This window comes from Cyclopterus lumpus, chromosome 12, assembly GCF_009769545.1.
Source record: "Cyclopterus lumpus isolate fCycLum1 chromosome 12, fCycLum1.pri, whole genome shotgun sequence".
NCBI lineage: Eukaryota > Metazoa > Chordata > Actinopteri > Perciformes > Cyclopteridae > Cyclopterus > Cyclopterus lumpus.
Window position 1 is genome coordinate 19051118 of NC_046977.1, and position 27963 is coordinate 19079080.

General features: G+C 41.8%; 2 protein-coding genes across 7 annotated transcripts in view; both read left to right on the top strand.

The window, feature by feature from the left end:
- nrg1 (neuregulin 1) overlaps positions 1–6150 on the top strand; it is a 39154-nt gene extending 33004 nt beyond the window's left edge. For 4 of the 5 annotated variants that reach the window (XM_034547685.1, XM_034547688.1, XM_034547686.1 and 1 more), the window contains exon 8: positions 3570–6150. In XM_034547685.1, coding sequence (XP_034403576.1) covers positions 3570–4185 — 616 coding nt within the window. In that variant the 3' untranslated portion in view covers positions 4186–6150. The remainder of the gene's footprint in view (positions 1–3569) is intronic. The other variant, XM_034547689.1, reaches the window with a different exon arrangement.
- Positions 6151–12081: 5931 nt separating this feature from the next.
- Positions 12082–27659, top strand: LOC117740850 (thyrotropin receptor-like). Of its 2 annotated transcripts, XM_034547476.1 has the most exons (12): positions 12082–12267; positions 12350–12421; positions 13942–14016; positions 16639–16713; positions 16846–16920; positions 17085–17162; positions 20866–20934; positions 21206–21283; positions 21480–21668; positions 25042–25247; positions 25359–26131; positions 26209–27659. In XM_034547476.1, the coding sequence occupies exons 1-12, from the start codon at positions 12107–12109 to the stop codon at positions 26443–26445; spliced, it is 2088 nt and encodes a 695-aa protein (XP_034403367.1). In that variant the 5' UTR covers positions 12082–12106; the 3' UTR covers positions 26446–27659. The 2 variants fall into 2 exon arrangements, with proteins under 2 accessions (XP_034403367.1, XP_034403366.1); XM_034547475.1 differs by having other exon boundaries at positions 25042–26131.
- Positions 27660–27963: the final 304 nt, after the last annotated feature.

A 27963-nucleotide genomic window follows, 5' to 3' on the forward strand; every position in this document is an offset into this window, starting at 1 on the left:
GTTGTTGAAGGTAATAGTCACGTCGTGGGTGCAAGAGCCTTTTCCTGGAAGGAAGAGAAGTTCAGTCTTGTCCGGGTTAATTTCCAGGTGGTGTGCGGACATCCACTGAGAGATGTCAGTCAGACAGGCAGAGATTCGTGTTGCTACCCGTATTTGAGATTGGGGCAACGAGAGGATCAATTGGGTGTCGTCAGCGTAGCTATGGTAGGAGAAGCCATGCAAGCGAATGACAGCCGAGAGAGTTGGTGTACAGAGAGAAGAGAAGAGGACCAAGGACTGAGCCCTGAGGGACCCCAGTAGTGGCAAGGCTCTGACACAGATCCTCTCCAGGTTACCCGGTAAGAGCGGTTGGTGAGGTAGGATGAGAAGAGTGAGAGTGCGGTGCCTGAGATACCAGGTCCTGGAGGGAGGAAATAAGGATCTGGTGGTTCACTGTGTCAAAGGCAGCGGAAAGGTCTAGAAGGATAAGGACAGATGAGAGAGAGGCTGCTCTAGCAGTGTGAAGTTGGTCAGAGACAGCAAGGAGGGCAGTCTCTGTTGAGGCCTTGAATCCAGACTGGTGAGGGTCAAGAAGGTTGTTACTTTGGAGATAGAAGGACATTTGGTTAAAGATAGCTCGCTCAAGAGTTTTGGAAAGAAAAGGAAGAAGAGAGACAGGTCTGTAGTTGTTGACTTCAGACGGGTCGAGAGTGGGTTTCTTCAGGAGAGGATTAACTCTCGCCTCCTTCAGAGAGTTAGGGAAACAGCCAGTTGAGAGGGAGGTGTTAATAAGATGGGTGAGAAAGGGAAGAAGGTCAGGAGTAATAGACTGGAGAATGTGAGACGGGATGGGGTCAAGGGGGCAGGTGGTCAGGCGGTCAGAGGTTACCAAGGTAAGAACTTGATTAGGAGACAGGGGGGTGAAAGAGGAAAGGGATGAAGAAGAAGTTGATGGAAGTGTAGTGATAGAAGATGGATTAGTAAAGGAGGAGCCGAATGTCATCTATCTTGTTTGTAAAGTAGTTGATGAAGTGGCTTGATAGAAGGGTGGAAGGAGGTCAAGGAGGTTGGAAAAGATAGAGAAGAGTTTTTTGGGGTTAGAGAAAGAAGATTGAATTTTGGTTGCTAAAAAGACTTTCATTGTTAATGACAGCTACTGTATATCTCCAGGTTTTACCCTGCCTTCAGCCTGTCGGCTGGAATTGGCTCCAGACCCCCATGAATAGGATAAACGGTTACAGATAATGGATGGATGTTTATTCAATTCAATTCAGTTTATTTTGTATAGCCCAATATCACAAATTACAAATTTGCCTCAGAGGGCTTTACAATCTGTACACATACGACATCCCTGACCTTTGACCTCACATCGGATCAGGAAAAACTCCCCAAAAATAACATTTCACATGGAAAAAAGGGAAGAAACCTTCAGGAGAGCAAAAGACGAGGATCCCTCTCCCCGGATGGACAGATGCAATAGATGTCATGTGTACAGAATGAACAGCAGCAGTGTTTATGACACCATTACTACTCACAAACTAGCGTTTTCTAACTAAAATGTAGCTTAATCAAACTGTTAATACTCATAAATTCATACACTGCACTGGGACTGATATACTATTTTTAGCTGTAAATCTGGCAATTACCTGACTTTTGAATATATAGATCTAGGTATTAATTCCAGATATCCTGTTGCACCAACTATTGCTCTTTTATCATCCTCAACTGAGACAGGGTTTCCTGAAGGAAAGGAAATGCTAAATGGATTGTACTTGTATGCCGCTCTTTTAGTTTTCCAACCACTGAGAGCGTTTTAACACATTTCATCATTCACTCATTCACACACTGATGACAGGGGCCACCATGCAAGATCCCACCTGTCCATCAGGACTAACTAACATTCATACACCATAGGCACAGCTACCAGAGCAATTTGAGGTTAAGTGTCTGGCCCAAGGACACATCAACATAAACTAGCGGAGCCGGGGATCGAATCACCGATCCTCTAATTTGAAGACAACCCTGCTTTTCCATTGAACCACAGTGAAAGTGGTGCGCTTTTATCTAAAATCGTAATAGATATAAAAATGTTGGGTTAGGGGTAAGGTACATTTTGATGAAGGCAACAGCTCATATACAAAATATTGCATCAGTTCACTAGAATAACAAGCCAGGCTGGTATGGAGGGAGAATAGTCTGCAAAAAATAAACACAGCAAGGTCCCATGCAGCACATTTTCTAGTTTTCCGACCACTCAAAGTGCTTTACACTTGCCCTCAGCACATTGCTGCCAAGCCAGGTGCTGAGGGCCCTGTTACCTAACATAGCATCCACAGATTCCAATTCTGACAGTGCACATCAGCTCCATCCAACCTCTGATGAACTCTTTAAAGGTGAACTCTGTCCTGCAAGTCAACAGGGGCTGGCTGGAGATTGATGGAAAACAGAAAACACATTATTGACTTTGTCTGAGAGGTGGCTTCAGTAGAAGTACATTTTGAATGAATTGTAAATTGGCCACTATGTCATGAATCCATATTTTAGGAGCCATGATGGTTCAGTGTTCTGCACGTCACCTCAGCAGGGCTCAAATCCATCAACCAGTTTGGCCTTTTCTGTGTGGAGTTCTTTTGTTGTGGTATAGGTTTCCTCTGGGTGCTCTGATTTTCTTCACAGTCCAAAGGCATGCAGGTTAGCTTAATCTATACTTGTGCATTAAGGTTAACAGCATAGCTATCGACCCTAGATACACAGTTGCCGTAGCTATGCGATAGCTGATGTGTGTTATGCGATTATGATGCTATGGTATTTACGAAGCTACTGTACCATGTGGGGACAACAATAACAGTGATTGGGGTTTCTGATTGCAATGGAGATTGTTGTGGCATCAAGACAACATGAAGCACTTTTTAAAATGCCTTAGTTATTGTCTCGTTTTCCTGAAGACACATCTAACAAAGCAGTTTCCACTTTACACCCTCGGCTCAACGTGATGACACTGTATTAATTTAAACTCTGCAATTTCATGTAAATTAAAATTGCAATGAATGATAGTAGAAATTAAAGCATGATATCGCCAGATAACTGATTCTGTCTGAGTGGTAGTGTTAACTGGGGGAATACACAGTAGGTGTCTAGTCAACCCCTCATGTCAAGTATACATTAAGATTTAGGTGACATTAGTTACTCTAAATTGCACATAGATTTGAAAGTTTAATAACTTTCTTCCCTTCTGCTATAAGGGCTCTGGCTCCTCAGTCTTGAAAGAAGATAAAAGTTTCCCTACATCTATGCACAATATGCTCATATACATGCTTCTTTCACTGTCCACTGAGTAATACTGTGGTTATAAATGTGTGTGATTGGGTAAATTGATGTCATTGAGGCAAACTAATCTGACTGGCAAACCTTTCTAGTTTCTAGTTTTTTTACGGTACACATGCAATGAAAGTTTGAAACCACTGACCTTCAACACAGAGTAAGTCGGTCAGAAAATGAATTGATTGACTTATTGTCCACAGCCTTGTGGGCATTTCTTTTCCTTGAGAATCTTTTAACAAAAAAGTGTTGTAATTGTACTTCTGTTGTAGGGGTGTACCTGCCATGACAACCCAGAATCCGCTGTCTCTCGTGTCCCAGACCTCTCCTGCAACTCCAGGGTCTCCTCCATCAGAGATGTCTGCCCCCCTGTCCAGCCTGGCCATCTCTGTCCCGTCTTTGGCTTTAAGCCCCTCTGGTGAGGAGGAGCGCCCCTTGCTGTTGTCAAACACACGTCGGCCATGCAGGTCTGTGAGCCGAGATGAACAGAAGAGGGGCTCTGCCCACTACAACCATGGCCATGTGGCAGATAGCTTACCACCTAGCCCACTGTTTCCTATGGAGAATGGTTACTACATAGATGACCATGACAACGCAGATGGCAGCCATATGTTCTCAGCATTACCTGAGAAGCTACTAAATACGAACAACAACATCAACAGCTGCAGCACCAAAAGAGTCACCAATGGCCATGTGCAGCATATTGTGGAGTCCTGTGGTGACAACATGCGAGTGAGGGAAAAAGAGGTGCGTCAGGGTACTGATAGCACTACAACCCTGCTGCTCAGGGCTATGGACAGCAGCAGGACTAACCCAGCATCACCAACTAATGACGTGCAAGACAAGTCATCCAGTTCCCCCACCAAACAAGATCCAGTTGCTGTGTAAAGTCAAAAGAAATGGCTGAGAATCCTTTATGCTGAGGGAAACCAAATGAATAGTCACTATTAAACCTTTATTTTCTATAAACTATTTGCTTTATAAAGACTTTTAAAGATAAATAAAAATGAAACTTTTATTTTAGTGATGTAGTAAATAAAGAGTTTTATAAAAAAAAAAAACATTTACAAATGTGTTCATGTCTTGTAGGTAAAGTGCCATACTTATGTATGTAGCAACGGATGACAGTATATTTCAGTGCAGAAAAATATCAATGGTGCCTTTCTATTTAGTGTGCATAAGGGAACTGCAACATTGCATACTGGGATACTGGGACATATATTCACCATCTTAACAATCCAAAATAACTTGCTGGCTGCTTTTGATGTCCTGCAGTTGGAAGTGCCCACTGACACAACAGTTTGTGGTTATATTCATACGAGGTGCATGCTACGTCCTTGAATGCTGTGACGGAATACACAGTTCATGTGTTTTCCTCTCTAACCATTTGACCTGGTACTAAACTTCAACACTTTGACTGATGTTTATGAATAAAACAATCAATCAGCTTATAACCTGCATTTGATGAGAGATGGAAAAGATGGTTCAAATCATAATGGTTTAATTGATCATCCTCTTCTCTGGAATCCTGCTGGTGAACAATTCTCAGAGCTGATAGATAAAGGTGCCATTACTAAAGTCTGGCTCTGTAGTGTAATACTAATACTGTCACTTATATGCTTAACGTAATCTTGTAGATATTTAATTTAATTTAATTCTATATTGTGATTTGATTTACACATTTCAAGTTTACTATTAATATTAAATGGGTACTGCACTGATGTAGTATTGCACTTACATAATGTTTAGTTACTGACAAGATAGATAAATAAAATGAATACAAATACAGAAAGAATGGTTATTGAGACATCAGAGGTCTAATATCCTGACTTACGCAAAATGCTGGATCCTACATTTCCCATAATGCTTGAACGGATCATTATGAAACTTAAGTTTCATGTCTTTCTTTGCTGGCATGTATCCACATCTTCACAGAGTGCAAACTGACTCAGATAAGGTGGTGCCATCAAGAAAATGATTAGCATGAAGACCAGCAATGCTCTTTTTCGAGAACACTCCAGTTGCTTGTGTCCTCCATCACCAGTATGATATTGCTGATGGCATCTTTAAATGTAAGAATAGCTACATAGTGTGTACTGAATGGAAAATTGAATATATGACTCATTTTTTCCTTTGTAAAGAAATCCATGTGTTTCTAATGCATTTTGGGGATTCAATTCAATTGCTAAATATATACATGTTTAACTGCTGTAATTTTTTCAGTCTTATCTATGGTATGATAGACATTGTTTTCCAAAATTGTTACAATTCTGAAGAAAATAAATGCATATGCATGAATGCGTATGCACTTATTTTTATGTTACTGCCCCAACTTGTGTTCACATATGCAGTCTCATTGTATGTGTGATTTAGAAAAAGGTTTTATAATGTCGGGTAACATAAGCATATTTTATGAAAATCTGCCAAAGACTGTCTCCACTTCTAGACTTTAGAGAAGAAAAATAAATGTAGCAAAAGTAAATCACCATTATTGGGCTCTGTAATTAACCATAGTTTCTTAAAAATGTATGTATGTAGAATCAGCGGTGAGCCTAGTATATGAGTAAGTACTATGACATGTGCTGCTCAATGATTAGTGTTTTAATGGTGGCCATACTTCTGTGTATTAAGTTATTTTAAGATTATTTATCCTTTATTTAGAAATGTGTGATCAATTACAGATTTTAGTGTATACATTTATATTTTAACAAAGTGGAGTTTAGGATGTAAAATATATATAGCCATTTGTCACATGGTTATTAGTCCAAAATAGAACTTGCATATTTTGTCACTTGTATGCTAAACATAACTCACAATGCATTGCTTTTAGGTGTAGGAGTCTTTAAATTATGTAAATACACCATTAAAACCTTCAACCCTGTTGATTCTTATTAAATATTAAATATTTTTTGTTTTTTTGTGCCTCAAAGTGTCAACATATTTCAACTTTAAAAGTGCTTTTGGCTTTCTTTACCACTGAAGAATGCAATGAAAACGATTATTTTGAGAGACAATTTATGAAGTTTCAGATTTCCTTATAAATGCAAACATTTAAAAAAGAACATTTTGTGAAATCATATTCCCGTAGATCATCCACAGACTGAATAGAGTTGCAGTTGAATAGAGATCTAAGGCAGGCACAGGTTGGCTCATGTCAGTCTGAGTCTTACATGCCACATGAACTTTGCCCGCAGGGATGGCTTCATTTCTTTTTAGGCTGGCCCTAACTCTTGTGGGAAATCAGCCAATATAGATGTAGGACAATCTACGTGGAGTCAAAGATTAGCAAGATTAGTCGGGGATGTGTCCAAATACATATGGTGTAGGATGGTTGAGTTAGGCTTTGTAGTGGAATAGTTAAAGGTTATGAGATTGGATTCTATTGCCTTTTTTCCTGCGGTTAGGAATAAAGAGACAGGGGTTGGGATTATCCATTCCGGATGGTTCAACAGCGGCGGGTCTCTAAGGCAGGCAATGCCAAGTCGACCCAGGTCTAACACATACAGTACACAGGCTTGTTAGGGGGTTTGGGGATTGAATGCTGGCACGGTGAAACGGCAATGAAAAGTGACTCTGAACCTGGGAATGAAACAGCCTAACCCAAAATGGGGCTTCCCTTTTTCCAATTCTCAGACTTTAAAGGCTCGACAAGCACAACCACACAATAATCGCGAGCCTCTTCGAGCTGGGCGGACATGATGGATGCTGAGTGCCCGGAAATGCCTACACATTTCGAGGAGCTCCTCGAACTGGAGCCGGGTTGGGAGGACGCAGAGGGCAATGCCGACTCTGACCTCCTCGACATGGACATGGAAGAGGAGGAGGAAGACTCCACATTTCCTGTCCAGCTGCCCAGACCCCCTAGTGCATCCGACATTGTCCCCCCCAGTGGACAGCGACTTATATGTGGTCTGCAAACGAGCTGCGTCCAGATTGGGCATACAATATCTTAAACAAAGTCCGTTTAAGAGCAAGCTTCCCACCAAGGGCTACTCTAAACTTGAAGTGGAGGGGATGGGAGAGCTGGTTCTGGCTGGGCCACCAGGAGTGAAGCCGTCACTGGCTTATCACCTCCACCCAGACCGGTGCTCTCTCTCGGCTTCCTCAATCTCTCTGCCTAATAAAATGGAGCGCCTCACTGCCTCTGCAGCACAGTCAGTGTGCTCACTAAATGCGATGACTCTGCTGTCCGCGTACTAGGGGGAAATCCTGGAAGAGATGGGCAAGCAGCTGGACTCAGGGTCACCTAACCCAGTCCTATGGGATGAGATATTTGTGTGGTTAACGATCTCATCCTACGCTCATCTCTCAGTGCAGTACAAGGCTGTGGCCGTGTAATGGGCCTTGCTGTCTCAGGTGAGAGGGCCCTGTGGCTAAATCTCTCAGGCCTCAGTGAGACGCAGAAGGCAGAGGTAATGGATGCGGCATATGACCCAGCCAAAGGTCTATTCGGTCCTGCTCTGGAAAAAATGAGGGAAACCAGCACCCTCAGGAAAGAGGAAAGCGAAGCCTTTAACCTCTGCTTAACCCGGAAGCACATCCCTCGTACCCCACAGGTACCCAGGGCTGGCTTTGCAGCTACAGCCGCAGCTGCAAGGGGGAAACAGGGAGGGGCCAGACCTCACAGACAGGCAGCGAGTCAGCAGACTAACCAGCAGCCTGGGACGGGGAACCCTAAGACATGGGGCAAACACTCCTTTGCGTCCACGGCAGCAAGGAACCGCCCGTCCCACCCCTGGGAAGGGAAGAAGAAGCGCACGACCTAACCGGCCTCACTTCTCCCCCTCCATTCCATCTTCAAAAAAAAAAAGGAAGGTGGAGGTGTGACTGAACTTTACTCTTGCTGCTTCCTCATTCCAAAAAAGGGGAGCGCATCCCTGCGCCCCATTTTAGATCTCCGTGTGTTAAACAGACACCTACGCAAATACACGTTCGGGATGTTAACACACAAAGGGCTCTGTCGTTCGATTCGTCCGGGGGATTGCTTTACAACAATCGATCTCGCGGACACTTATTTTCATATCGCCATTTATCCAGCACACCGGAAGTTTCTCAGGTTTGCTTATCAGGGCAAAGCCTACGAGTACCAAGCCATCCCATTCAGACTCTCGTTAGCCCCGAGTGTGTGGAAGCCGCTGTCTCCGTTACGGAACTAGCGCTGCCGCCTCCGTGCCGCAGCCCACGTCAGTTCCCGCTCTCTCCACTGTGCCGCAGCTCAGAACAGTTCTCGCTGCAGCCTCCATGCAGCAGCCCATTTCTGAACCATCCAAAAAAACACCACCACTTGCCAGCGTACGCGACAACAAGGGAAAACCCAGGACCCTGAGGTGCTCATGCTGTGGACCTCATCATGCCTGGACCAATGAGGTGCTCATGCTGTGGTCCCGCTCTTGTTTGGAGGAACTATTTGGATTATAAGGGACCCTGTAGACCGCCCTGGGTGTCCACAAGGCGGTCTATTTCCAGTTCCCTCTGCCAGTGAGCTGATCATTTAGAAATTGAAGGTGGAGGTGTCTGGTCTTAAAAAGAGGCATGTTGAGGTAGTGGATCCTTGTCTTAACACAAGCTCAATGATTACCCCATAACAATTATAGTTGAATACGAGGGACTTGTCTGGGTTTTCCCTTGTTGTCGCATGCACCGGCAAGTGGATGTTCTCATACTGGATTTGTGTGTAAGAATTAAAGATTTCATTTAAAATCTCCTCTACGTTCAAAAATTATGCCATTCTTGTCATCTCACCCAATCACAGGAACACAGGCTTAAATGGGCTACTACACGGAGGCGGCAGCAGGAGAGCATCCACCAGCTGTTTTGCTATGGTAAGTGGGGGACAGAAAGAGACATGGAGACTGTGAGATATTGTGTGGACACGTAAACAGAGACAGGTACAAACAAAACATGTAAGCTTCTTACTTTAGCTTCATTCAAAGGCAGGGAATAATCTCTTGAGTTGATGAAGTCTACTAGGTCTTGCTGGCTCTTTCAAGACTCTCCTCAGACTTCCTCTTGGAGGTCTTCCCTCTTCCATGTGAGATGATGGGGTCAGTGTGGCGCCCTGCAAGGACAGAAAAAGATCATTTAGTTTGCTGCATGTGCTGATATGATCTACTATATGATCTACTGTCTGTGCTACTAAAGGAAGAACCAACATCAGTGATCAATAGCTGCTAAATCAGATGTATCGTCAGCCCAGATTCACCAAGTGATGTAAGTGTATGGTTGTCTGTCTCTATATGTGCCCTGTTATGGATGGGTGACCTGTCCAGGTGAAACCTGTCCAGTTGAACCCCGCCTTCATTCAATGTCAGCTGGCATCGGCTCCAGCGTCCTGCAACCCTAAATAGGATAAGCAGTTCAGATAAAGGAATGTTCAATGACATTGCAGATTTATGCATATAAATAAATTTTAAACACGTGTTTTTATTCTTTTAAGTATTGCACTTAAAGGTCTTCTTTTTAAACCTGAGCACTTATTTAAAGTTCTACATTTTTGTTACAATTCTCAGTGTATAGTTTATATAGTATTGTGTCTCCGATTCAGATCTTCTCGCTTAAGACAGAAACCATTCAAATGTATCAATTTTTACGAGTGCATTCACAAATGTAGGGACCTTCATAAATGTCCTTCCTTCGGTCAAAATGGCTGAAGGGATTCTGAGTGACATGCTCTTGCACTTGCCTTGCCTGAACTATACACACTATATCCCATGGGACAGAGATCCAGTGCCCTCCATCTGGTCACCACCTCTTCCAGCCCTGTTATTGGACAATACCTTGTCCTGTTGTTCCTTATCACTCTCTCCATGTTAAGTGTTGGTCAACCCAACCCTCGTCCGCAGAAACAACAGTCCTCTGGCCTTAGGCCAAGCAACCTTCTACACATTCCCTGTCATCCTGCTCCATTCTTTGGGACAGGCTGTGTCCTTGAATTACTCGCATACGATAACTTATTTTGTGGGGGCTTGATATTTTCTGGATTCCTTCCACAATCACTTAATCCATCCCATAATTCTAATTGATATATTTGCATAATAAAATCAGTCCTACTCATTTGATATAATTGCATAATACATAGAGTTATTTATCTGACTTCACCCTTCAACATGTGATCACATTATAATACACATTCGCTATCCCTAGGAGCGCTATTAAGCATAGTTTTCTTACAATCCTACTGTAAATAATTGTTGCTGTAAATCACATTACAGTAAATTTGAGCTGGATTTTGTTTCAGCAGTATAAACATGTATCAGTTTTAATTATCTTTAGCATTATTTCTAATACAAATGTTAGTTTTTGCTATGATGGACACTTCTCTCAACACAACCAGAATCCACACTTTGACTTCAGCAAGGTAACGAAGCTCATTATTATTATTTCTTTGTAATTCATTTTTGCCAGGCCTTTTGCAAATGTACGTTAATTGTGTAACATTCAGGGGGAAACATTAATTTGCAGAAATGGAGTATAATATGCATCATTTGGTTTTCATTGCCATTTATATCTAAATCAGGAGTGAGTTCTCTTCCACGGAGTCGCACCGCCATGTTTCTACAGGTAAATTTGATGGGAAGATAATATGGCCTGCATCTTAGCATTACACATTTGACATCAAGTAACATTATTGATCAACTTTGATTAGGTTTGAGCACCAAGCATCATTGATGTAAACACAGAGTCCTTCTTACTGGAGTCTTGCGGTTTTTTTCGGACAGTACACTGTCCGCCCGTTTCAGCAGTTAGTTGGACCCAAAAGTAGACCAGTAAAATGATTGAGGGAATGTATTGTCAAAAAGGAGGAGGAGAGAGCGAAGCTAAAGGGAAGTTGATGGAGATTGGTAGATGTTGGGGACTGGCAGAATGGTTGGGGAATATGGCATGGCAGGCAGTTTCTGGAACACAGGGAAACAAATAATTACTCAAGATCAACAATGCGAGGAAGTAACAACACCGACTGAATCAGAGCTTGGTCAGGAGCACATATTACCACTGAAGCAGACTAAATAATCTGGCAATGAGTGACTGGAGAACCAAGGTAGATATACAGAGTCTGGCGAGAGGGATGAGATAGATGTATGGTGTCAGCAAGCAACCAGGAGGTAAGGGGGGAAAAGCAGCCACTTCCACAGGGAGACAGACCAATAATGGAACAGACGGAGAGGGAAAACACTGTGAAGGCCGTGGCCATGGCGAGATGGAGCCAGGTTTCTGGAAAGATGTGTGCACAACAATCTCGGATTTCCCGTTGCTGGGTCAGCCTGACTCCTATTTTATCCATCTTATTTTCCAGCGACCCAACGTTAGCTGAGAGCAGGCTAATTTCTTATACATATACACACACACACACACACACACACACACTCACGTATGGTGTTGGCAGCTCTGGACACACAGACACCTTTGCAGGTGTCCCGACAGGCTGTGGCCTATGGGCTTCTTTTTTATATATCTAGCACTGATGTGTGTGTTGAAACAGAATGTTCAGTACAACCACTTTGTTGGACACAGCTGATCAACTAATCATGTATACATTGCATAATGACTATGATGACTGTACTTTTTTGGGAGAAAAGCCCATGGTGGATAGATAACTAGCAAATGTTATGTCACTTTTGCTTACATTATTTGTATTACTCATGTTCATCAATTAGGTTTTTATTTTGAAGGTCTTGACCAGAAGTACCAGTGTGTAAGCTTGCTTTACTTCCGGTATTGGCAAAAATCCAAGACAGCCCAGCCTCTTCCTAAACCGCCCTCACTTTGCAGCGTAACCTGGGAATCTCCACCACTGAATACCACTTTTACAATGAAGCCTGATTTGAATCTAGTTTTTTTCATTTTCAGTACTTTCGAGGTCACTCTCCTGGAATATTGTCCGACTCGTTGCCAGTGTGACTGGGAGATCTACAGTGTGTCATGTGTTGGAGCTGAGGTCATGCCTGTATTCCATTCTAGCACACAGGAGGTGTAAGTAACCACATCTTTCAATTCAATTTTAGCTTGTGACATTTTGATGAAAACTGAACAATAAGGTTTATTTCGGTTTTAGGTGGCTTGTGGGGACCAAACTTTCTTCTCTTCCTCAAAATGCATTCTCCAACTTGGCCAACATTGTTCACATGTAAGATTCTCTTTTTTCCCTTACACTTTTCTTTCAAACCAGCAACATGGGCAAGAACTCTCACTTACCAAAAAGAACAACTATACACAAAATTATAAAATTAAACCAGGTGAAACTAGCAAAGAAAACACCTACACCAACACAGTTAATCATCACAGTGGAGTATTGACAGACTGTAGTAAAAAACAATGAATCATAATAATTTGGGGTCTCCTTCTAATTCCACCGTCACGCTTTGCTTGCTGTCATATCATTTGTTAAAATTACAATAGCTGCATTTTAATTTTGGCAATCCATCCAATAGTTGACATAAGACATTTCACTAAAAACCACAAATGTCAACATAATAGTAGCACTGTAAGAAAAGTCTGAGAATCACCAAAGTCAATAAGCATGAATGTCTCTCACAAAATGTGTGCAAATCCATAAGTAAATGTTAAGACATTTGCAAACAGTTGAAACATTTTTGATTACTCCAAATTAACTGCTGAGATAAAGACATAGCTAAAGATAGATCCAACAAACACAAGTAGTACATGATGATGATACAGGTTGAAACACACTCCCAGGTCAGTAAAAAAAATTAATGTTAACGTGCAACTTCCACTGTATAGTTAGGAAGTGTTTGCAATTAAATTCTACATCCATCTGTTAGTTTTGTCGATGCTTGTTGGGTTTTATATTTGGATAGAAACATGTGGTTTTCTAATTTGTAATTAATCACAAATAATGTACTATAACAATGGGCAAGACTGGTTTTCTTTATTTACTGTTTACTGAAAAACATAATTGGCCCCATCCAAAATATTTTTTTTTGAGAAAGACATAGTTTGCTTTAGACTTGCAAGGTAGGCCTGAATTATTAGTATACTTTGTTCATATGTAAGAGAATGAGAAAAATGCACCCTTCACTAAGTTCCGCCCCTTGGAAGCAAACTAATTAATTTATAGCTTAGCACAGGCCAGCTCCCACCAGGATCCTTCAAATATCTTGCTGTGCTGCATAGACGTATAATTGTTTCATATTTATTTCATATTCAGACTTTTCACACTTGTGACGGAAGAGGATTTACGTTTCTAAAACATTACGTTTCAACATAAAACCCTGTGAACATTAGCAGAAACATTAGCACATCATTAACTAGCGTTAGCACTCCTATGCTATGCAAGCTTCTGATACTGAACGTTTACACCTGCTGCTTTTGTTTTTTAATGATTTGAACAATGACTAAAGATCTATCCAGCTTTACAGGAACAGTGTTTAATGTCATTGTCTTCTATCGCCATCACCAGGTGATGTGGTGGTGAACTTTTACACTGTGATCTGTGGTGGTAGCTTGACATCTTGATGGAGTAGCAGCAGGGGGCAGGGTCAATTGGTGAAAGTGACAAACTCTTAAATCCGCCAAAGAACACATTTGTTTGTACCAGTTGTTGCATGAGGCCCAATAAGAGCAAACCACTGCAAATCCAAATATAGTATTAGTCTCCTGATTGTATTTTGTCTGTGTTTTTTTCAGAGACATCTCTGATGATGATACTATAAGATATCTTGAGAGGCATTCTTTCCACAACCTGCCCATGGTAACTCACATGTATGTAACCTTTGAGCAGTGCGACTTGACTTTGATTAAAATGACGCCTCCCAAGTATGCCACAATGAATACACATTGGGGTGAATATCAACTTGGCAGCTGTGATGATAATAATAGCCATGTTTGTTTCATTATGATGTTTACTTTCATAAGCATCATTTGGAGGGGGTGGTTTGGAGAGAGGCCTGAAGGGATGGGCTGTCGGTGTTGCCGACTTTGCTACTTTCTTGGTAGATTAGAGACTTTTGCAGCCAGTGTTGCTTGCTACTATCACTGGAAAAGAGTGGGCAACACTGGGCAGGGTTTTTCCTGTTGGGTCATTTTTAAACTTGAAAGTACAATTTCTAGTTTCTCAGCATTACCAACCCCAGCTTTCATATGTGATGAATGGCAAGTCTGAACGTGACACCCCTTACACATTTGATTCAGACCCCCACCTCTCTGAAGACAGCAATAATTCCACTGTAACTGTGTATGACGATTAGCGCTAATACTTTTGCAATGAGGGTCATTTGCATAAGAAGGGGCCAATTTTGCACCTAATGTATGCACACAAATAGCACAGGAGCACCCAGGCAATTCATGCTTGGCAGTGTAGTTGGGGATCCATTGGCTTTGTGAATTAGACGGTTTATGTTGTTTCATATATTAGTAGATTTAGTCACTAAAGCCACATCCTTTTCTGGATTAGTCTTTCTGTGTAATCTTTATAGAAGGGTCATATCATGCCGCCTGGTTTCTGGAGAAGCACCATTGTTATACGTTCCAAAAGTGGACCTTCAAGGAATCAGTCCGTCAGAGAGGTTTCCACCTATTAGCAAGGGAGGCACAAAATAACTCACCTACGGCCTAGGGTGTTGTACTAATGGTACGAAGGTATGTTTTATTTAGGTTAAAGGTTTGGAGGTGTACTACATGAAGCTAGATTGCTGTGTATGTTTGGGTTTGGTACCATCTAATTCCCTAAAAAAGAGTAATTCAGCAAGGTGGAGGGGTAGTGGTTTGGAGAATGCCATAGGTGGACTCCAATCAAGCTTTAGCTACATGTCAAGGATAATTAAAGTAATCATAATTCACCAGATCACAATTTAGAGTGCCACAGCAAAGGGTCTGAATGTGTAAATTAGTTTTAGAAGACATTTAGAAGAGTTTTAAGTGAAGACTAACAGGGGCAAAACTGGCAATTTTATCCACTTAGAATTATACCTGAAACACAATAGTGTGCAAAAGGTGAAGGGCTCTAAATATTATCTTAAGCCATTATATATGGAGTCAGGACAGTGACAGTATATTTGGCATTGAAAATCAAATTTTCCATTTAAAATGAGGAAACAGGAAAACAGAAGGCAATACAATACTGAAACAAATATTGTCACTGAAAAATGGTCCACTGGAGAAGAAAACAGGCATTACATTTCTTTATGTATTATTTTTTTTGTAACATACTGATTCTGTTTACTACTCTCATTATATGAATCATGTATATCATATGCATTGAATGTGTTGTAACTCTTATGTTGTTCATTCTGTACAAATGACATACCTCACACTTCTGTCCATTTAAAAAAAAAAATCAGAATGAAAGAAAAAGATTCAATAATTATAAAAGATTATAGTTTTATTTTATTTTTCTGTGGAACATTTTCAGTGTCAATACTAGTTGCCGAGTGTATCATATAAGGTAGTGCTAGCACCAGCTTGGTAAGCGAGGTGCATCAGAATCAGAACCTTTTATTGCCATGTATGTTTTCACATACAAGGAATTTGTCATGGCGGGTGGTGCAACAATAGACTATAACATTAACAACAATCAACAACAATCAACACAGTGCAAGGATTAAGAATATAACATATCAAATAAAGTGCACAGACAGGCAGGTAACAGTACTTTAAACAGTGTAAATAAGTGTAGGTTTAAAATGACATGTGTATTTAAAGTGAAGAGTTAATTCAATTCAATTCAATTCAGTTTATTTTGTATAGCCCAATATCACAAATTACAAATTTGCCTCAGAGGGCTTTACAATCTGTACACATACGACATCCCTGACCTTTGACCTCACATCGGATCAGGAAAAACTCCCCAAAAATAACCTCTGACAGGGAAAAGAGGTAAGAAACCTTCAGGAGAGCAACAGAGGAGGATCCCTCTCCCCGGATGGACAGATGAATAGATGTCATGTGTACAGAATGAACAGCAATCACAGTTAAGTGATCGGTAGGAAATTATCCTGGGGAGTCATTCATTATAATTAACTGTGATATTAATTGGGATGCTAATTTGGCTTGTGAAAAACAGGTTTAGAACTAAATGTGCCCTCTGGAAACAATGGACAGCTGACTCTTGAGAGTGTCTTTTAGTAAATGTTGCACAATGCCATGGTAGCAATGTTATGGTAGCATCTTGAATGTTGACAAACATTCAAAAAATTGAACATTGTACGGGAGATGTGGTCAGAACACATGTTTTGACCAAAATACATATTAAACTATTATGAGCTTTTTCCTTCAAGATAAAAAAGCAAATGTTGACATAAGAATTGTGTGTGTGTGTGTGTGTGTGTGTGTGTGTGTGTGTGTGTGTGTGTGTGTGTGTTTGTGTGTGTCTTGTGTGTCCAATAGACAACTAACTGGTATCAAAACACTGTCATACATCAACCAAGAGGCATTTAAAAATCTGCCTAATTTAAAGTACCTGTAAGTAAAATTACATTTTTCCAATTTTCTATTCCTTGTGTATCATCATATTTTCACTAGGAAACATTGTATAATTTCTATGTGCCCCATTAACTGTTAACTGGCTGCTGACTGAGATTTATCTCCATACAGTGGGATCACCAACACCGGTCTCACCTCCTTTCCTGGGCTGCAATATATTCAGTCCAGCAAAGATGATTTTATTTTGTATGTACCATTTAAATATACATATATATATATATATATATATATATATATATATATATATATATATATATATATATATATATATATATAATGTCAATTGTTTTGCTAACATTTATGATTTTTTAACTGGTGTAAAATATGTTATGTTCATACCTTTCTGACAGGGAGATAGTGGAAAATGCCTTCCTACAAGTTATACCTGCTAATTCTTTCATTGGAATATCTGAGAAAACGTTGACCATGTAAGTATGATTTATAGTTTAACAACGACTCAAATGTCAGACCCACAGGAATTAAAATTGCAATTCTATAGTTGTTTTTGCTCATTTTTTCCGACAGCTTTAACGTATGATTTGATCTCTTGTCATCTGATAGTGCTTTCTTTGTTTATTAGTTACTTACTTAGAATTACTTCTTTTAAACAAATATTTAAAACAAAGTTATGACAATGTCAAGGTATAATTCTAAAATGTTTATTTGCTTCAGTCAAGTCAGACAGCATAGACCTTTAGTCAATGCGGTGTCCAAAAGGTTTGTTGTGACAAATAATAATCTATGAAATAATAAACAATGAAAATAATTTGAATCTGAAGCTATTTATGGTAAAAGGCAAATGTTAAGACAAAGGCCATTACCTGCTGCATCTCCCAATGTTGCCAATTTGCTCTGCAGTTATCATTGGCAGAGACCTGGCAACTTTAGTCTGTATATATATGCCGTAGGCACAGCTATGGGAGCAATATGGGGTTAAGTGTTTTACCCAAAGACACATCGACATGAAATAGCAGCAGCAGGGATTGAACCCCTGATCCTCTGATTGAAGAACGACCCGCTCCACCACTGAGAGGTAGCAGCAAGTTCATCTTCCCTAAATAAAAACTCGGGAAGGCTACAGACATACTCACAGAGATAAGAACCTATGAAACATGGCCAATTGATAACGGCTGAAAGATACATTTGTTGCAAGATCTGCAAAAAAAAACGGGGCTGGAGAGTACTCTGCAGAGCACAGGATCCATTGCTGGTAAAACTTATGAAGAGCCAGGCTGGGAGTCACCACAGTGCCCATAACCTTTAATCCCCAGAAGCTCTGCAACCAAAGTAGTTCAACAGTGCCAGGTAGAGTGGTTTCAGTCTGATATAACTGAAACACTATCTCAGACAAGTTTGGCTGGAATATTTAGACTTTTACAGTTTGTACATTTTTATTTGCATTAAAGAAATGGCTTACTTATTCAGCCTACAATAAATACATTTTAAAATTGAATCACAAAATTCCTTTTGAATTCAACTTTTTCTGTTTTATTTATTTGGCAAATTTGCCTCTCTCATCTGGCAGTGAGAGTTATTACACAAAGACTGTGCATGCATTTTGAACGGGCGCTGCATTAGTATCTTACAAGTACTAACCATCCTTATTTGCCCTCAGTCTCTTCTTTCAGAGCTTTCTAACAAGGAAAAGCTACACTAACCATATCTTTCTTTACTGTCCATCCGTTTCTTTGTTTTACTTTAATCCCTTTTCTTTTTTATCTGGAACATCATCACCAGATACCACAACTCCGGTATACTGTGAAATAGAGAGCTGTACGTGGTGTTGGAAGGCTTGAAAAGCATTGTGTGAACTTGTTTTGGCAAAGGCTTGATTGTATGTAAGTCCTTCCAAAGTAATCAAAATCCTCAGTCAGTTGAAAAATAATTTAATTCCCTCTTGATTAACGCGGGGAAAATATTTATAACAGATGAGACGGACCATAAATACTCTGCAAGTATGTCTCTAGTACTGATCGAGTACATCAGGATACATAGTTGTATTTTAACTCCACACAGCAAGTATGTAGCAACTGATAATGTAACTGCGAAGCATACAATATAATTATACGATATATTAAAATACAAAGGGGGCCCTTTGCGTACTCATGATTGGAGAAGAGTATTTCCAATAAAGTCCAGTAGAGGGCTCTGTCTGTGCTTATAGAACTGTGAATACAATCTTTTTAACTCCGCCCTCTACTGGACTCTATGGGTGGTGCCTGATGAATGCAAGAAGATGAATACCAAGGAATAACAAGATGAAGAATATTGAAACGTGATAATGTGGATGATGACCATCTTAATTCTTAAAACGTCTTCCAGTCCGTCCCCATGGCGCTGAGGGACAAACCCTCAATTTACTACATGGCCTGGATAAAATCACAGAGGAGAGATGACACATCTGATTGTCAATCTTAAACCCAAACCATTTATGACGTATAGACCAAGTTAAGGGCTAAACCTCCAAGGTTTATGACCCTATCTTTCTCTTTTTTACAACCATCTTCAATCCTGAGAGATAAGCAGAAAATAAACTAAGTTGTGAATAAATAACCAAAGGAAACCATGAGTTAACATGTTTAATAATGTGAGTGCTTCGAACCTTCCTTTGACCACTTTCCCATAGACTCATTTGTTCAGATTTAATACACATTTTTAATTAAATGTGTTTTCAATTTCAATTTAAATGAAAATGACTGTGAGGAAGTAAACGACTATCAGTGAGAAGATTGTCTATGCTATATATTGATCAGTTATTCTCTGAACTTAGCCTTCGAGGTCTTCAAGATAAAAAGAGACCAATGTCCACACATCTGCTGAAGTGCAGGTGACCAGGACATAGCCGGATGCCAGTCTATTGCACACAAATGCTAACCTGTTGGATGGCGAGACTCACAAGTAACCATGGTTTCAAAGCCACCTCAACCTGAAAGTAAGCACCTTTAAGTTGATAGTGGTGAACCAATTGCACAGTAGAACCAGTTCTGGTACCCGCTTGATGGTTAACCAGTTTAAGATGCGGAGATCCAAAATGGGTTTGAAATCTGCTGTCTTCTTGGGTACCAGGGAGTTCGCAGAGTAAAACTGTTTGTCGTGAGTGGGGACAACAGACTGTTTCTGTCACAGGTCTTAGATCTGTACTGAGAGATGATCCATCTCCTTCTGGGGGGATAGAGTCGCCTCTTTGACGTCCATAAAGGGAAGAGCAACCACGTAGAACTTGAGAACAACCCAGTCAGTCTCCTGTCCATCCATTCCATAACGACGCAGTTGTGTGGCCACTCATAGTAAAACTGTGTTCAAGGACAATCGACCAGCTGTGGTATCCTGTTTGTATCACAGGTGACTTAGTGGTAGAGTGGGTCGTCCTTCAAACAGAGGATTCGTGGTTTGGACCCCTGCTCCGCTAGTCAAACACAACAATAACTCACACATTGCTGTCTGAATGTGAGCTAGTTTTGATGGGCAGGTGGCACCTTGCGTGTTAGCCCTGCCATCAGGGTGTGAATGAGTGAATGACAGTGTAAAGTGCTATGCATCGCCACAAGCCTGCGTTTTATGTCTGTACCATTAAAAGCCATATTAAAGGAACTGGAATAATTATGGATGGAATTACCCAGTATATTAGATTCAGCTTTATCTCCTTAAAGGCTAATTTTTCCAAGTCACTGCATATTGTGTACTCCTGGATTTGTTCACACATTCACCATTGAGAATGTCTAGAATGTCCTCTTGACCAAACAGACAAAATCAAGGTGCTTTCATTTTAGGACTCCTCCACTTAAGTCAAACTAGGAGGGTTCGATGTTTAAAGAAGACAAGGAGAGTACTCCTTTTAAAACAAATATTACACTATGTGCTGAACTGATTCATATTTGACTTTATTCATAATTTAACTTTTCTCATAAGGTTAAACATTATGCACAAAATTGTTATGAGGTTGCGCTCATGGATTTCTTACATTATGTGCTGTTTTTTATATTATGAGCCATTATTCCATTTAACTTATTCCATTATGTGCAGTTATCACATAATGCACAGTTATTAAGTTTCTACATTGTTCACAAATAGACATAAAAAAGGAATGAATGGAAGTTTCACGAGATATTCTCTTTTTCTCCCCTTTTTTAGCATGCTGAATGGCAATGGTGTGAAAGAGATCCAGCAATATGCCTTCAATGGGAGCAGACTGGAGGAAGTGTATGCCATCTTGAATAGTTGCAGTGAACCAAAAACAAAAGCTCAAAGTCAACACAGAGGATAGATCTGACCAATATTTAACAACTTTCTTTTTTGGTCTCTTTATCCATGTGTGTCAAGCTTTAACAACATGGCTGGCTGACATGTTGAACTACTATTGAGTTAAATTAAATATTTTGAGAAAGTAAAAAAGTGGTGTATGTCTGTAAAAAAAAACTGAAACATTTTGGCCACATTACATTGCGCCTATAATCTATTCTCAATTCGACAGGTATCTCCACAGGAATATGGATCTGGAACGTATAGATGAATTTGCATTTGATGGCGTTATTCAAGGACCGACACGCTTGTGAGTGAATGTAGAGAATTGGTGTTCTTCTTTGAAAAAAAAGAACAAATAACTTTACTTGTTGTTTGTTTTCTTGTCAAATAATATTCAAACATCAAATCTTCTTTTTTGGAACTGCCGTACATGCTGAGGTTGAATACAGGAACTGCCTCAGCTTTGTATCCAAATGAATAATCTGAACTATTTGTCTTTTCAGAGACCTTTCAGAAACCAAAGTTAGCTCTCTTCCTTCAATGGGTATGGAGACCATTGAAAAACTCCAAGCTAAAAACACTTGGACCCTCAAAGTACTGCCCCCCTTTAGGGCCTTTCTCCATTTACAAAGTGCTGAATTGACCTTCCCATGCCATTGTTGCGGTCTCAAAAGGTTGAAAAGGTGGAGAGGGTAAGTAAGAGAATTGAAAGTGTTGGGAAATATTTTCCCACTGTAATTCTTTCTGTTAAGCATTTGTCCTTAACATACCAAATGGCTGGCCCTCAGACCCACGGTATAGTGGATGTATTGGGGTACTCGAACAATATGGGTCAATCTAGAGTGATTTCAATTCATTCAGTTACTGGGAAAAGATCATGTGCACTTTATCAACAATGTTACAGCACTCAAACTAACGAGAGAGTGCCAGCAGCATCTCTAGGCAACCATACAAATAAAAGTTAATGAGCTCCTTCAACTGTAATAATCAAACCCACATGAGATCAAAAAGAATACATCTTATGTTGTACACATTGTGATATTTTTGTGATTGCTGATCTTTGACCATTGTGATAATTATGATCTTGGATTATTCTTTTTTTATTTTATTTTAGACAATATTGGCCTGTTTCCATGTTTTTCAACCTAAAGTAAAAAACTTTTCATAATAATGTGTGCCTTGCGATAAACTGGTGAACTGTCCGGGGTGAACCCTGCTTCCGCCCAATGTCAGCTGGGATCGGCGCCAGCGCTCCGAGACCCTAAATAGAATAAGCGGTTTGGATAATGGAATATCAAAAGTATCTGCCTTTTAATTAACTTATTATTTATTATATATATATATATTCATCTTTGTATTATACTTTGTAATCGTATCATCTGATCTGCGGCCGTATGTCTTGGACACTCGGGTGAAGAGAGGAGCAGAGCTGTCAACTGATCACCACCTGGTGGTGAGTTGGATCAGATGGCGGGGGACTCGGCTAGAGAGACCTGGCAAGCCCAAACGTGTAGTGAGGGTGAACTGGGAACGTCTGGCAGAGGATCCTGTCCGGGAGGTCTTCAACTCCCACCTCCGGAAGAACTTCTCACAAATCCCGAGGGAGGCTGGGGACATGGAATCCGAGTGGACCTTGTTCAAAGCCTCTATTGTGGACGCGGCTGCTCGGGGCTGTGGCCGGAAGGTCATCGGTGCCTGTCGTGGCGGCAACCCTAGAACCCGGTGGTGGACACCGGGGGTGAGGGTAGCCGTCAAACTGAAGAAGGAGGCCTTTCGGGACTGGCTGGCCCAGGGGTCTCCTGAAGCAGCTGACGGGTACCGGCGGGCCAAAAGGGCTGCAGCGACGATGGTCGCGGAGGCTAAAACTCGGGCATGGGAGGAGTTCGGGGAGGCCATGGAGAAGGACTTTCGGTTGGCCTCAAGGAAGTTCTGGCAAACCATCCGACGGCTCAGGAAGGGAAAGCAGGGTCTACCCCAGGCTGTTCTCAGCAGGGGGGGGGAACTGCTGACCCGGACTGGGGACATCGTCGGGCGGTGGAAAGAGCACTTTGAGGAACTCCTAAACCCGGCCAACATGTCCCCCGGAGAGGGGGCAGCGCCGGAAGACTTTGGGGTGGATTCACCCATATCCCTGGCAGAGGTCGCTAAGGTAGTCAAAAAGCTCCTTGGTGGCAAGGCGCCAGGGGTGGATGAGATCCGCCCTGAGATGCTGAAAGCGCTGGACATTGTTGGGCTGTCTTGGTTGACACGCCTTTTCAGTGTCGCATGGGGGTCGGGAACAGTGCCCATGGACTGGCAGACCGGGGTGGTGGTTCCCATCTTCAAGAAGGGGGACCGGAGAGTGTGCTCGAACTATCGTGGTATCACACTGCTCAGCCTCCCGGGAAAAGCTTATGCCAGGGTGCTGGAGAGGAGGCTCCGACCGCTTGTCGAACCTCAGATTCAGGACGAACAGTGCGGATTCCGTCCCGGTCGTGGAACAGTGGACCAGCTCTTTACCCTCGCAAGATTACTGGAGGGGTCCTGGGAGTTTGCCCAACCAGTTTACATGTGCTTTGTAGACCTGGAGAAGGCTTTCGACCGGGTCCCTCGGGGGTTTTTGTGGGGGGTGCTGCGGGAGTATGGGGTGCCGGACCCGTTGGCACGGGCCATCCGGTCTCTGTATGCCTGCAGTAGGAGCTGTGTTCGTCTCCTCGGTAGTAAGTCAGACACGTTCCCGGTGGGTGTTGGCCTCCGCCAGGGCTGCCCTTTATCACCGGTCCTGTTCGTGACCTTCATGGACAGGATATCTAGGCACAGCCAGGGGGCCGAGAGGATCCGGTTCGGGAGTCTCGGGATCGCCTCTCTGCTGTTTGCGGATGATGTGGTCCTGTTTGCCTCCTCGGACCGTGACCTCCAGCATTCACTGGGGCGTTTTGCAGCCGAGTGCGAAGCGGCAGGGATGAGAGTTAGCACCTCCAAATCTGAGGCCATGGTGCTCTGCCGGAAACCGGCGGATTGCTCCCTCCAGGTGGGGGCAAACTGCCTACCCCAAGCGAAGGAGTTCAAGTATCTCGGGGTCTTGTTCACGAGTGAGGGTAAGGTGGAGCGGGAGATCGATAGGCGGATCGGTGCGGCTGCAGCAGTAAAACAGGCGCTGTACCGGTCCGTCTTAGTGAAGAGGGAGCTGAGCCGGAAGGCAAAGCTCTCCATTTACTGGTCGGTCTACGTTCCAACCCTCACCTATGGTCACGAACTCTGGGTCGTGACCGAAAGAACGAGATCTCGGATACAAGCGGCCGAAATGAGCTTCCTCCGTAGGGTGGCCGGGCTCAGCCTTAGAGATAGGGTAAGGAGCTCGGACATCAGGGGGGAGCTTGGAGTCGAGTCGCTGCTCCTTCGTGTCGAAAGGAGTCAGCTGAGGTGGTTCGGGCATCTAGTTAGGATGCCTCCTGGACGCCTCCCATTAGAGGTTTTCCGGGCACGTCCAACTGGTAGGAGGCCCGGGGAAGACCGAGGACACGCTGGAGGGATTATATCTCCCGGCTGGCCTTGGATGAGCTGGAAAGTGCTGCGGGTGAGAGGGAAGCCTGGGTCGGCCTGCTGAACCTGCTGCCACCGCGACCCGACCCCGGATAAGCGGGTGATAATGGATGGATGGATGGATATTCATCTTTTATCTATTGACATTGAAATTCTGTATCGTATGTGTTCCTGGTTCTCCCTTGTAAACCGGATTATTCTGTCAGATTAAGTACCTAGTTTATTTTTTGATCTGTGTAAACGTACTATGCTTGTTAACAATTGGAAGAGCCCTTCACTAGTTTGTCAGGGAGTTGCTGCTGGTGGCCTCTGACAGGTGTTTTTTCTTCATTAATAAAGTTATTACAAGTTAGCGGTAAATGCATTTTTGCTTTTTTCCCCAGTCTGGAGGTTTTGATCCTGTAGAAACTTTATGGTGTCAAAACAATTTTGTAATATAATATTTCAACATTTGAATGCATCTAAAAATGCATTCAAATGCATTTTAATGCATACCCAAAAAAAATAATTTCTGATTACTAATCCATATCATCTGTTTTCAAGAAACTCTGAAGCAGTTATTTGCAACCTGACCCGGACTGCTTTGGGAAAGCTGCAGGAATCCTCCAAAGTTCTCTCTCAGAGGTGTCATGGACACACATTCGACCATCATCTGAACGACAGCTTCGGTCTCCAAACTGCCGAAGGCCGAAATCTCAATAATTGCTATCACAGCCCCATTTGCCCAACTGAACAGTCTCAAAATGAGGGTTTGTTTTATGTGGAGTTACCAACAGAGCATCCCAATGAAGGTTTCGACTTTGCTCTGTGTGATGAACCTCACATAGATAATCATGAACTATTGTGCACCCCTCTGCCAGATGCCCTGAACCCCTGTGAGGATGTGATGAGTCAAGGCTTCCTGAGGGTGTTGGTCTGGGTGGTCAGTCCGTTGGCCATTTCAGCCAACTTCCTGGTGATGTTCATCCTGCTGACAAGCCAACAGAAGTTCTCCGTTACCCGTTTCCTCATGGGTCACCTGGCATTTGCAGACTTTTGTATGGGGATATACTTACTGCTCGTTGCGTCTGTCGACCTCTACACACGCTCCCATTATTACCACTATGCTATCGCCTGGCAAACAGGAGGTGGCTGCAATCTAGCAGGGACAATATCAGTGTTTGCCAGCGAGCTATCTGTGTACACATTAACTTTAATCAGTCTTCAGCGCTGGCATGCTATCTTCTACGCTATGAGGGCAGACCGAAAAATCCGCTTACGCCATGCAGCTGTGCTGATGCTCGTCGGCTGGTTGCTGTGTGTGATACTAGCAGTGCTTCCATTGGTTGGTGTGAGCAGCTACCAGAAAGTGAGCATTTGCTTACCCATGGACACTGAGACACCTGCTGCTCAGGCCTATGTGGTCTCTGTGCTGATGCTTAATGTCATTGCTTTTATAGTGGTATGTTTATGTTACCTCCACATCTACTGTATGGTGCACAATCCCCAGCACCAGTTCAGCAGATGCGATACCAGCATGGCCAAACGCATGGCTGTTCTAATTTTCACCAACTTTCTGTGTCTGGCTCCCATTTGCTTCTATGGCTTGTCTGCGGCTCTTCATCAACCATTGATAACCATCACAGATTCCAAGGTGTGACTCTCTCTTGAGGTTCAATCCAATTCCTTTTCTTTTCAAAATAAAGACTAATCTAATGTTTGTCTCCATAGGTGCTGCTGGTGCTTTTCTATCCTCTCAACTCTTGTGCACACCCATTTGTTTATGCTATCCTGACAAAGGCATTTCACAGAGACATCCTGATGTTGCTGAGCCGGATGGGGCTGTGCCAGCGGCAAGCACACCTCTATCGAAGCCAACTTGTCAGTATTCCGCCCTACAGCCCAGCCCCCATATCCCAAAATGTACAGGAATTGCCAGGCTACAAGATGTCCCCAAATTGCTTCTAATTATTAATTGATGATTAGTATTTTTTCTTGGAGTCATAGATTTAAAAAACTATAATTTAGTCTTTATACATACTAATTCACCGAATTTAACCATTACACAATATACCGTGGCCTCTTAAAATTTGTGATCCATGAATTTCTTGTATCAGTTTGCATAGTCTAATCTGCTGGTTTTCTCTTCCAAAATAATGTTAAATAATAATCTTTAGGTAATGACAGCAAATGTTTAGGCTTCATCTGTGGGGGAAAGATGAGTGGAAATGTGTCTAAAACTGTAAAGATGAGAAGAACTCAGAGATAAGAGCATAAAAAAGTAAAGGCGTCAGTGTCCTTCAAATGAAAAGGTTTTAATAGCAGCGTCTGAAAACCCCTCAGCCCCCTGAACATTCCAAATAAGCACTATCATATTTTTACCCACTTTACTATTTTGTTTGGTCACATGTTTGAAGGTAGACGTGGTCACTTTTTGATGGTACAACCAAGTGCAACACCATGAATATATAATTATTTATGTTCATAAAAGAACATAAAAGAAAACATGTATGTATCTTTCAGGGTCTTTGCTTTGCTCAGAGACCAACCATCATTATCGTAATAACACTACTTATGGGCAACGGAATTCAGACGGTTATATATCAATGTATGTAATGTTGCTTATATTTTAGAATATTACCCCCTCCCAGGCTCCTTACTTATTTTCTTTAACCTACAATGACCCTAATATAGTACTGTGCACACTTAAGGCCTGAATTAAAATTAGTAAAAGAAAATGTTGATGTTGTTTTACACCTTAATAACTCTACTTTAAGTGAATATTGCATTCTTGTTTCCTTTAATATTCTCTATATTGTCCTCAGAGAGAGAATTTTCGTTTTCTTTTTGTGTGACTTCTCTCACTCAGAACTTGTGTTTTAATCGGAGAACAGTAGGGCATAGAGCTCCCTTTGCAGGTGAAAACATTTAGGTTTGACCAGTGATGAGTTAGCTAGTCAAAATGCCTGGATTTGCCTCAGTTTCTTTAATTCCAGAGGAAATATCCCGGTTTCATGGTTTTCACGATAATTAACCAGAATATTTGGAATAGGCCTACAGCTGTCATTGTCAACTACTATAGCCTTTTACTTTGTTATTAGTTATCTACAGTGGTTATTTGCATTAAAACACTATGGAGAACTAGGCAGAAACTGTGCAAATACATTGTCTACTAAACTTGAACTGTGTTCAACTTTTGCATTTGAATTATGCTGTAATAAAAAATGTAAACAATGATGGACAAACGCCCCACTGTAGTTTATTGCACAGTACTGTGCTTACTTTTATGGTAAGCATACTGTGATTAATTTTACAGTATGCTAAACATGTGTTAGTTTATAGTAACTTCACTGTGGTGTGGGCAGAACCCAGGAGCAGCTTCAGACACAGCCAGGTCCAATGGACTCTGTGAGGCGAGAAGGCACAAAGACTCCAGGGAAGAAGTAGAGTTAGTAATGTGGAATGAAGAGACGTAAATTCTCCATA